The sequence below is a fragment of the Tauraco erythrolophus genome, chromosome 7 (genome assembly GCF_009769465.1).
Source record: "Tauraco erythrolophus isolate bTauEry1 chromosome 7, bTauEry1.pri, whole genome shotgun sequence".
Classification (NCBI taxonomy): Eukaryota; Metazoa; Chordata; class Aves; order Musophagiformes; family Musophagidae; genus Tauraco; species Tauraco erythrolophus.
The window spans coordinates 16,825,470-16,837,952 of NC_141471.1; the positions used below are offsets into that span (position 1 = coordinate 16,825,470).

Consider the following 12,483-nt stretch of genomic DNA (forward strand, 5'->3'; position numbering starts at 1 on the left):
CCAACATTTATTTACCTTTAAAGGACAGAATGCAAAGGCTTTACATTTTCGCTTTCACTTTTTTTTCATGTGTGAAACTTATTCTCCTTGAAACTGCTTTGCCGTTAACTTACAGAGAAGGTCCATGTGGCTGCAGCTGGACTGTGTCCGGTACCTTGGTGGGCTCCACAGACGCCTGGGCTGTCACTACACTGCGCAGTGATCTGCACTGCAGGTGCGTCATCGATGGGGCTGGGAATAAAGCCTGCATCTCCCAGGTACCTCTTTGTTCCAGCTGAGTTTACTCTGCTAAATGAAGATGCATCCCAGTTTTTGCGTTTTTCAAATGGGTAATAAATGATGTTGTAAGGTCACAAACATCAGAGGCATCTCTGATCTTAACAGCAAAATTCAATACATCAATCCGTTTTGAAGATAAAAATGTTAATAATGGTTTCACAGTCTAAGTAATGAATATACATTTTCTCCCCAAACCTGATGACCTTTCCTGAATCAAAATTGCTTGGACTTCGTTCTCTATCCAAGCATAGTTTTCTTTTCCTTTATTTAAGGTTCTGGAAATCAAAGTTACTGGCCTTTCACATGCAGCTGTCATTTACATGAGTAACCTTGGATTCATTCAAACTCTTTGCTCTGTTACTAAAGACAGCAAAACATTATTTCCATCCCATTTTCAACAAATGTCTTACTGGGTTTATTACTATTGACAAGAAATATGTTCCTGGATTATGAAAAATGTGAAAAATCTTAAAATAGCTTCCAAAGGTGTGTTTCATTATCTAGAACAGAGCAGAGGCAGTTTTACCTGCAAGAAATCCTGAACTACCTGATCAATTCTGTCATGATAATAATTACAAGACAATGTTGTTGATGCAATATAAATGGTTATTTTTTTCAAAACAGCTTTCTCATGTTTACTCAAACTACTGAGTTAGGAGCTTAGCCCACTTGGAAGTGCAATATTCGGTATACTGTACAGCAAAATACAGACAAAGCAAAACAATTAACATATGGGATAAAACTTTTATATGTATTAAAGTTAAGACAATAAGATTTAGAATTATTCAATACTTAGATATGTGAATATAAAATAACTTATATGATGTTCGTGTAAATAACCCCCAAAATTAGCAACTGAAGTCCCCTTTTAGGGATTGTTAATGAACAGAATTATGCTTAAAGAACAGTCTCTACACGTTCCTTAAACTGCAAAACATTGTAAACCTGCATATGTAATACAACTTTCAAACCTTCATATTTACCTTACTGAAATTATATATATATCTGTAATGTTGGTGCCGTATCTTTGGAAACTCAACAGCAATATATACATTAACCTTTTCACTGGCTTATTGCTAAATCAAGAAACCAGTTATAGACTTACTTGCTTTAAAAGCAGGCTTACGGAAAGAGAGCATTAACCTGTACATCACATAGGTACAAGAGAAAAAAAATAAATCACAAAACCGCATGGTTCATTCTGAAAACTCAGTTGTTCTACTAAAGCCTGTAGAATCCATAAAGTCATGTAGCAATCCTTTTGCCTGCAGACAGCCAACCCTTTCACTTACGTGCTCCTTATGTACGACTGAAACTGAGTATCGACACTGAAGCAGGAGCTGTGTCTGAATGGCGTCTCACAGAAACAATTTAATACCATTTTCTAAATTACCAGAATAATGACAGTAAGTCAGACTTGTTGACGCATTTTATTGTGAGATGGGGAGTCTGGTAAAAAACTAGAAAATGACCATGATGTAACAAGGAACTTAAAAATGAAGTTTCAGATTTGTAACATACATACATGAATACAGGAACAAATTGGCACAAAAATGTTAAACATTGTTCCCAACACTGTTTATAAGATTATTCTAATTTGGCTTACTAAGGAAATGAGAGTTTTATGGTTAGACTAATCTCTTAATAAAACTGCAGAGCATCATGCTATTAGTCACACAGTGAATTTCAAAATTTAAGAGCTTTATATTAAAAACTGGGTAAAGGTAAAATGAATTGATTGCAATTGTAAAATTAATACATTCCCATTTTAATTCTTCTGTTCTACAGTCCAAGGCAAGTAAGTATAAATGTTAACATAACACTGTTAAATCAAATCTCAATGCAAGAGAACCGATTGCATCTCTACTTTAAATCTTATCAACTTTCCAAATTTTCATACTAAAATATATTATTGTATTAATACAAACTACAGTATTATACACTACACTGTGTAATAAATAAAGAAATATAAAAATAAGACACATAAATATAAAAGTTTTCTAAAACTAAAAAGGTACATATGTCAGTAAGAAGGGTATTAATACTGCCAGGTTTGAAGACATACAGTACAAAATGTTGCACAGATCTATAAACTAAAAGAAATAAAATAATACTGATAGGTAAAAATCAGCTAACATTGTTAATAAATGGGGTCCATAATAACTAACATTTGAAAATACTTATGAGCCAGATAACATGTCATGTATGTGTCTGAAATTAAAGTAAACCAATGAAAGCAATAAAGCAGATTAGAAAATTTCCCTTATAATCATTGTAGAGAAATTCTGCAAGTCAGGTATTAACCCAAAATACCACCAAATAATTAAATAATGAAATATACCAGTGTTCTTACTTCTCTGATGGCTGAGTGTTTTTTTCCCCATGATTAGTTTAGAAGTTCGATACAAATCAACAAATGCTAGTTATTGTAGGCCACGCATTGGATAAAGGCTGCTTAGAGCCTTTATAATACTGATAAATGGCACTTACAGCACACAGGTCTTGCATAAGGCCAAAGGAGATACAAAGCTTCATATCATTATCCTTCATATTGTTACTACATACTCAAAACACAATTACAAACACTGATTTTGACGACTTTGCTGTCCTTACCAGTATTAACACTGTTAGTCCCTGCAATCAGAACTCAACGACAATCTTTTCAACTACATTTTTAATCACATGAGTAAGAAACTTCAGTTCTTCTATCATCTGCTTTCTTAAGGCTAACAATACACTTTAAATGATAATATGCTCTACTACAACATCTAATGTCATAACCCGCTACCTTCTAGGTTGAATTTACAAAGGTAGCCAAGCACTGTCTGCAACTGCATTACAGGTTTCTGCAAAAGGGAATTTTGTAGTGCAGAAGTTCTCACATTTTAAAACATAAGAAAATACTGAAGCGGATTTAGGAAATGTTTTACCATAAAAAAACCCAAAAAACTTCATATAAATCTCTCCCAATTGTACAGCTTAAAAATTAATCAACTTAAGAATGAAAATTAATACTGATAAAACAAACAATGCCAGATGCTTGTCTAATAAATCAGGCTTCCTACAACCTGTTAAATCTTTGCTTCCAGAGTCACTGTAGTTTTCTAATCTGCTTCATGTTATAAACTTGTTCCTAACTTTGAAAACTGTGTGAAAAATTACTAAGTTTGAGGTTCAGGCACACCTGGATTTCTTTTTTTTTTTTTTTTTCTTTTTTTTATATATATATTTTTTTACACAGTAGTGAACAGAAATCACAGTATGCAGGCTACTGCGTTTCCATGAAAAGCATGTATAATATAGAACGATCTTCATTACCAATTTTTTTTTCCTTATAGAAAAAACTATCATTTAAGATTTATTTGTTTTTTTCTTCCGACACCTGCCCGTTATTCTGTGTAACGTCTGGTTCTGCATTGCTTGCTTGATTTACAGCTTCATCATTCTTGTTACCTTCAGTTTTCCCTTCTTCCTCTTCTTCTTCTTCTTCTTCCTCCTCATCTTCTTCTTCATCCTCTACTTCTTGTAGCTCCCTACCCTCTTTTTCTTCCTGAAGTCCTTCTACCTCTTTTTCTTCCTCCTCCTCTTCCTCTTTTTCACTGTCTTCCTCTTCTTCCCTGGTTAGACTCTCTCTCTCATCCGAGTCGATCTGCAACGGAGATGCTCTGGCACCAGCATGCTCGTTACTGAGGACCTCCTGGCCTGTCTCCTCCTGTTCCGTGCTGTCACGCTCTTCTGCCTCTCTTTTGCAATAGGAGTAGCGATGATTCATGTGTTGAGAGTAAGACCCCGAGTGTGAAAACCGCTTTCCACATTTGTCACATTGGTAGGGTTTTTCCCCAGAATGCAGTCGCATGTGTTCGATCAAATGGTGTTTGTGTTTAAATGCTTTTTTACAGATTCCACACTCGTGAGGTCTTTTACCTGCAAAATAAAGCGCAAACAATTGGACATCTTGTAGATGGTGGATGCTCCATCCCTGGAGACGTTCAAGGCCAGGTTGGACGAGGCCCTGAGCAACCTGATCTAGTTGGAGATATCCCTGTTTGTTGCAGGGGGGTTGGACTAGATGACCTTTGAAGGTCCCTTCCAGCCCTAACGATTCTATGATTCTATGATTCTAAGTTTTAAAAATGTATATTGTTGTTTTCATCATAAAATGCTGTTGGTGAACGTATTGCCAACAGTTAATATTCTTCTTCAACAAGACACTCTACTCCACTCATTATTGGGCTGTTTCTCACCTGACCCCAAAGGACGAGGGTGCAACAGTATGTTGCCACAATTACAAAGCGAATTTGTTGCCTTGTTTTTAGAGTCTCATACAAATATAGCAAGAGCTTAGAAATGTTATTTTGATTTCAACTTTGCACAGTCTTAGCCCAGGCATAAAAGATAGAGACAATACGAAAGCAGTTTTTTGGTCATATTCTACAGATGTAGACACCTCCATGGCAACTTATGCCAAACAAGCAGCAAGGTGGGTGTTGGTCTCTCTTCCCAAGTAACAAGTGATAGGACAAGAGGAAGTGGCCTCAAGTTGCGCCAAGGGAGGTTTACATTGGGTATTTGGAAAAATTTCTTCACTAAAAGTGCTGTCAGACATTGGAACAGGCTGCCAGGGAAGTGGTTGAGTCACCATCCCTGGAGGTATTTAAAAGACATGTAGATGTGGTGCTTAGGGACGTGGTTTAGTGGCGGATTTGGATTCAATGATCTTAAGGGTCCTTTCCAACCTAAATGATTCTATGATTCTGAACGCTGCACTTAATTTAAAAGTAGAATGGAAAGAAGAATTGTGTTATGAAAAAGCAGAATTAAGAGAGTCTCAGGACAGGAAAGGTATGAAAATAGATAGTCTTAAAGAATACAACTTGAGAAACTTGATCAAGTGGTAAGGACAAAAGGGAATTTTTCATCTCTAATTCTATATGTGAGATGAAATGAAAACATTAATATGCAGATTAAATAAAAAATTAACTAAAAAAATAAAAAAACTTGAAGACATCGCAGAAGAAATAAGAGAGCAACAGTTATTAGAAAAAAAAAAACAACTAAAGATACCAGAACTAGAGTCAAAAGGAACAACTATGAGAAATTAAAAATAAAAATGAAAGCCAAAATGCTGTTCTTTTGGGGTTATATTCCATATCTAATGAGCGGTTATTAACTTCAGATAATTATAAATGTGGCACAATTAGAAAGTCCTTCATGCTAGATAGGTACACTGCCTTGATTACAGGCTGTGGCTTGCAGATGGTTGTCCATGAGTCAGACAGAAGAAACCTTTCTTTTTCTATTCAGGGTTTAGGTCTTACAAATTTAAAAACACATAGAATTGCAGTTCTGTTAAACAAATATACAAAACATAAGTTTCTAAAGATACCTGAGCACAGATGATAAGAAGGACTATGACACTTCCCTACACTTTCCAAGAACTGGATTCCATTTGAGATTATCAGTTACACACTATCAACTAAATAATTATCTGAAACTCCTTTTCTAGTACATACCTGTGTGTTCATACTTATGTCTCAATAACGAGCTGCTCTTCTGGAATATTTTGTCACACAAATCACATGCATACATCCCGTTTTCTGTCTTTCTCATCTTCTTCTTTGGGGGCGTTGAATCAGAATCATTTTGATCTTCTACATTCGATACTCCTTCTGAGCTAGTGTCTTGCCTTTCATCCTTAAGAAAAATTACGAAAAAGGTTGAGTTAAAAAAAAAATGCATTGATGCAGCACGCAATTTATAAAATGTAAGCTGAAGCTGCACTGCTGTTTTCATTCAATTCTGTAAACAGCCGGACAAAATTGTTGAGACTTACATAGTCAAAAAAAATCTTTCACTGCATCACTCTGCTTTGCAGTCCCTGCCACCATACAGATGCAGAATTCTCACTGGGACTGACTTTAATCACATAAAAATTTGACAGTTGGCCAGGTCTAAGCTACACTGACACATCATGTTTTAGGGCTTGTAAATTAACACCATGTTAGGAAGGAAAAGAAGATTACAGACCTATAAAGTATCTCAGTAAGTTGGAAGAGCAAATTCGATATCTAATTGCATTTTTCAACTAATATTTGTCACTCACATTTTGCTATCTCACAGATTTTATGGATGTTAAGATTGTCTTTTTTCATGAAGTTTTCACAAAAAACTAAGCTATCATTTGCATATTTGACTACACTCTTCGTCACAAAACTACCAGAAGTCCTACTAACCTAAAATTTGGGAGGCTTCAAATGTTTCATTAATAAAACGTTTTAAAAAATCTTAACGGTTGTCTATTTCTAAGCGTTTCAAGCCCTGAAGCTCACCTGCAGAGCACAGTATTCTCTACTGGTATGAGCAGTATCACTACACATGGAATTAATTTTATCATATATTATCAAATCTGAACATAAAATCACATGTGTTAGCTACCCCAAATGTTGTCTGACTCAAACCTTAACATATAAGCAACCTTGGGACTCTTCAAGGCTCCTCAGCCTCTGTCTATACAGAAGCCCACATACAATGCTGAATGCTTAATTAGAAATACCAAGTCTTTATGTGAGCCACTTGCCTGTTCTGCTCTGTTCCTACCTCGACATGCACAGGTATTTCTCAGCAGGACTGATTCCGCTAAGATCACAGATGGCTATACCCAGGGAGGAACAGGGCAGGAGACAGGAACGGCAGATGAAGATAAATATCTGCCTGACTTTCAACTGAGAATACATGTGAATTTTGTTTAAAGTGCTGTTACGGTGTAGGATGAATTCAGCTACTCTGCAAGCCAAGAAAGCAGAGCAGCATGAGGGAAGTAGCCAGAAGTTCCAAATAGTTTATTTTCTGGATGTGGGGAAAGAGGAGACAAGGAGCCAGCAAGAAACACAAGCCACAGCCTTACGTTGCTTTTTGATCAGGAGAATTAAACTCTCTTGAAAATACTGAGCACTAATGTCCACTTCTGAACGACCGAATATGGTGAAGAACAGATTTATCTATGCACAGAACTATATAGTTCCTGTCAGCCTGGCCTCAAGCTGCCCAAGCTAGTTAGCTTTGCAGAGGACTTAGCAGTAACCATTAACAATCAAGCTGAATAAACTTGATAGCTTGTATTTACATTTTATTTATCTTGACAGTTTTCTGCTCGTTCAGCATGGATACAGAATGAATATGTCATAAACAACACACAGGAATACAGGGACCGAAGTACCTGATTTCCATTGGCTTGGGTCTGTTTTGGTGGTGTTTCTTGAACTGCAGGACTAACTGTAGTAGAGTATGTATAAGCCACCTGTGGAATCAAAATGGTTTGCTTATTGGCAGCGAGAGCTCTCAAGCATGGAACACTGTTCTGGTCAGCAATGGCAACAATTGTAGGTAACTGGGCAGTGACTGTAGGTATAGCAATATTTATGGGATTGGCACTTTGTGGGATTACATTTACAATAGGATCAGAGTCTGTAATACTGTTGTCCTTTTGTGGTTCTTTTTTTGCACAAGTTAAGTTCAAAGGTTCTTCTTGGACAGAATAAACACTGTTCTGGTAAACACTAGTTATGGTAGATCTTTCCAATACTTCTCCTTGTTGCTTTGGTAGCGAAAGGTCAAGAGGTTCAATCTGTGGCTCTTCTTGTACACCCTCTGCTGTGTACGTATAACCCTGTGAATTTCTTGATGAAGAAAGGTTTAGTGGCGATGGGGACGGCGTGCTACTGCGTGAACCATTCTGAGTTGATCCCCCTGGTAAAGTCTGAGATTTTGTTGTACTGACAGGATTTTGTGAGTTATTTGTGCTGTTCTGTGGTTCGCTCGCATCTGTAGCTGCTGCTTGATCATCATTATCTGTTGGACTGCTTAATTTAACTTGTTCAGGAGAAGATGGTCCAGAAGACTGCAGAGAAATTTGTCCAGCTTGCATTTTTTCAAACCACTTTTTTACAACATCCAGTGGTAGGTTCACTGAATCAGCTATTTTTGAAAGCTCTTCTGCGCTTGGTTGTGCATTTAATGCATAATACGCTTTTAGGAGCGATAAAAGGTTCTTTAAAGGTGGCTGACCAGGAGATAAGTTGTTCTCCCCAGTTTCTGATGGGACAGGGGAGTCAGGCTTCTCAGCTTCTGTTCCACTGGGCTGAGGAAGCTGAGGAGGATTTTTTGTTTCATAGTGCTTTAATTCTTGAAGTGCATTAAGATCTCCTGGACAGTCATCACAAAGAAGACAAGTGCTATCATTGGTCTCTCCTTCAAAGTTCTTATCTTTCTCAGACTTCACTGTAAGATCTTCTGGTAATTTTTCATTTTTGCAACTATTTGTAGGAACAGAGTTTTCTTTTTTCAGATTTTGTGGAACAACCTGAAGTTGACTTGGCTGCTCCAAGCTATAGTTGATGATAATTTTGGTTGTCCCATCTTGGTCAACCAAAGGAAGACTGATAGCTGAAATGAGGGAATGGCCAGCTTGTTGTATAGATGCATTGCTGATTGTTTCTTGTTCTTTGGATGCAAGATTGGCATGATTGTTTTCCAATACTTGCCTTATTACATTACCATCCACTGCTACTTTAAGTACATTTTGAATGTCACTTAAGTTGATGCTTATGGGAGACACCAGACCTACTGTTGGCAGAACAACAGCTTGCACCACACCCTGAGGAGAACTGGTTGCCTGCAATGGGCTACCACCACTGAAAACCCCATTCTGCAAAGGGGTTGAACAATTAATTCCTGAAGCAACCACTATGGGCTTGAATTCATAATCCACAGGTTCAGTTTTAATTTGGTTAACAGGAAGTTGCTCTTGCAAGGGTTTATTTTCTATCTTTTGTCGTATCTGTGGTCTTGCTGGGCTACCTGGTGATGCAGAAAGGGAAGGGGAGGAGCACTGAGACGTCTTAAGCCCTGACCGGGCTCGACCATTCACGGGCATCAAACCAATACACTTCTTACTGCTTATGTGTGAACTGTATGAACCAGAATGGGAAAAACGTTTCTTGCAGTTTGGGCACTCATATGGCTTCTCTCCTAAAGATTAAAAAAGAAGAAAAAAGGCATATGCAATAGTATACTAGGTTACAGCGTAACTGCATCAAGCAACAGTAAATAGAAAAGAATACATCAAAATGACCTCTCAAAGAGTCTTAGGGGAAAAAATAAATCTTACACAGCAAATTGAACAGGAAGAATAATTATGTCATCTATAGATTATTGTCTTATATAAGATCTATAGCTTAATATCTTATGATCCCTTAATAAGTTTGTGATACAGGATGGAGCCCACATGATCATGATATGTTCCAGTATTTCCCAGTAACTGTCTACATATCACATAAATGAGTCTATATGATACTTGCAGATTTCATTAAACTCCATTCAAGTAGTACCACAACTAACTTCAGAAGCTCATAAATAATTACTTCAGAAAGGAAAATAAATTAGAATATGATTAACCAAAGAAAAAACACAGATGCCATCAACGCAAGTCATAATTATATAAGGAGGTATGCACATTTTATTGAGGTAGACTCAAATACAATATATCCATATCTGCCTACAATACTCATGAGCTGAATAAAAACAGGCAAAGTTTAAGTAAAGGGAAACGAGACACATACAGAAGACAGATGCATGTTTGCCTTCAGAGATGAACATCAGGTTAAACTACCAGGAAGATGCACACAACTATGCAATCGTTACACCCACAGCCAGAGTGGGCTTTTCAGGGGATCTGTGCTAGAGAGGCAAAGGAAAGAGCTGAAATAGCTGGCTTGCTTCAGATTGAAAAGTACATTGACTGAGGTCTTCTCACTCACAGGCACAGTGCCACTACCCAATGGAAATGAAAATCTGTTCGTTGAGGGAGGACTTCTAAGTGAGGTTCTCTTAATTGGTACATGGCTCAGCAACTGACAAGGAAGGAAAAGATGGCCTCAAACCTTGTTTTCAGATTTTCTGTCAATGGGTAAATTTGAGTTAAGGAGAGAAATTGAGAATCTCTTTTGAGTGACCACATTTTACTTATTGTTATATATTAATATATAATATAATATATTAAATTTCTTACAAACTGGAACTTTTCTTATAAATTGAAACTTTTCTGACAGTATCTCACAATTCCAGACCTGTTTTCTGAGGCTATTTTAATATTTTGATATGATATTTTAATAGAATTACAGCCACAGACAGTAGCAAGCATAGCTGTTATGTCCCGGTTACTATCAATTTAAATTTTCTAGCGAGGGTCCTAACACGCTAAGTGGTCTGCAAATACTGAGAAAAAACAGACAAGTGAAAAAGGACCAGAAGGATGCCCCATTTCTTCTGCCACAAGTGAAGTTTTCCATAACAGCCAGAGCTTAAGCTGCAACTGTAAATCCTCTTCAGCAATCCTATGTATTTCCTGCACACAGCTGAAGGCTGCAGTCAGTGCTTACAGAGTCCCAGAGGAAGAAGAAGGAAAACACTAGTGTTTTAAACGTAGACTTACGAGACTGATATCACAGCAAAGTCATAAAGAGTAGAAATGGCAAAATTAGTACGTAATTCAATGTTTGGCTTATTTACCACTGTGGATTCGTAGGTGCTCCTTTAGGTGATGTTTATATTTAAAAGCTTTTCCACATTCAGTGCACTTGAATTTTCGATTACCGCTGGACTGCGTCACATGTCTCTGTAAGAAAGAATGTGTAATTATTGCATAGGACAGCAAGTCGGAAAAACATCTTGTATTTTCACATTGTAACATAGAAAATGCAATACAAAACTGAAAAGAATCAATCATAATTTTAAGAGACGGAAGGTGGTATGCGTTATGCATGAAAAAGAAACAAATCAGAAGTCAGGTTAAAACTAGGCCATGTGTATCTTCTGAATAAATCTGGTACAGTAAAACGAAAAAAGAAACCAAACCCAAAATATATTTGGCCTTTCTCCTAACTTCAGATGAAGCTTGCACTGACATGTTATGTGCGGAAGAAGTTCCAGGATGCATGCTAATTCTACTTGTGAAAGCAAAAAAACCCAAGAAAAACCCCAAGCCCACCACCCACAGAATATGTCACGCAGGACAGAGAAACATTAAAGCATATAAAAGCCTGTTTAAAGTTTAATCAGGTGACTTGATTTTTCCATTTACATGCTTCCAGCGCTTACTGTTGGCCTCGGATTCCTCTATGTAATGATGCCAGAGGATTGCTCAACAGAAGATGGCTCAGTGACAACAAAGGCACTCTCAGTCACAATTAATTCTCAAAATAAATGCAAAAAAAAAATTAAAATAAATAACAATATGGAGGGATTTCCCAAGCACACAACACCGAACCTCTTCACTATTTGCATTGAAACTCTGTGGTTATTTTTGTTATATTTTGCCTTATGAGAGCATTTATTGTTAAGCTCAAAATTATTTTACATTTAGCTTTATTGTTAAGCTAGTTTAAAAAACCCAAAAACTAAGCAAGGTGTGTAAATATGTGTAGTATGTACGTGATATACGTACAGGCAAGATATAGAATTTTTTTACAAACTGCATTAATCTATGAATGTGTATTTCTAAAGGCAAAAATTAGACACATTTTTGACGTTGGAGTGGCTTAATTACTAACACAAAATGGAAGAATGATAAATTTTTCTAATCATACAAATAGTTTATTTAAAAAGCAGCAGCTCCTTTTTAAGTACAGCTCACTTAGCTCTACTTTACCACCAGTTGGATGCAGCTGTGGATTTTTGGTAACTGGGGCAAGTATTTTCATACACTCTTGAACAGAGCTATTCGTGGACTCCAGGGAAACCGCCTGCCCACGGGCAGCTGCTGTGAACTGTCTGAGGTGCATCACCTTCCTCCAGTGTGACGCTGTGCCGGGGAGCTCCTACCCCTAACTCTGCTCTACTGCGGCTGGCGGTGCCGGGAGCGCATGCTCCCCGAGCGCTGGGGCTGCTCCCCGGGTGCAGACACAGCAGCTGAGGGCTGAGATCTGCGCTGGAGAAGCGAGGATGAGCAAAAGGGCAGGATGATGTTCCAGTCCTGATTTATGCCTTTACATCTGAAGAAGCCACAGCCATGCTGTTTGCTGGGTGAAAGTCTGAGCATGCTGCTATGAGATACGCTGTCCAAATTATCAGCCCTCCCCGTTCTACACCCTGTCCTCCTTTATACGATACAGATGCTAAGAGAAGACAAATTGAAACAAGATAATCTAA

The 12,483-nt window shown here is 37.5% G+C and overlaps 1 protein-coding gene across 1 annotated transcript in view; it reads right to left on the bottom strand.

Annotated features, from left to right (window-relative positions):
- Positions 1 to 1,690: 1,690 nt before the first annotated feature.
- The window catches only part of ZEB1 (zinc finger E-box binding homeobox 1), a 126,755-nt gene continuing 115,962 nt past the window's right edge, over positions 1,691 to 12,483 (bottom strand). The window contains exons 6-9 of the mRNA XM_086614988.1: positions 10,846 to 10,951; positions 7,496 to 9,306; positions 5,793 to 5,973; positions 1,691 to 4,203 (exon numbers count right to left, since the gene is read on the bottom strand). Coding sequence (XP_086471114.1) covers positions 3,638 to 4,203; positions 5,793 to 5,973; positions 7,496 to 9,306; positions 10,846 to 10,951 — 2,664 coding nt within the window. The 3' untranslated portion in view covers positions 1,691 to 3,637. The remainder of the gene's footprint in view (positions 4,204 to 5,792; positions 5,974 to 7,495; positions 9,307 to 10,845; positions 10,952 to 12,483) is intronic.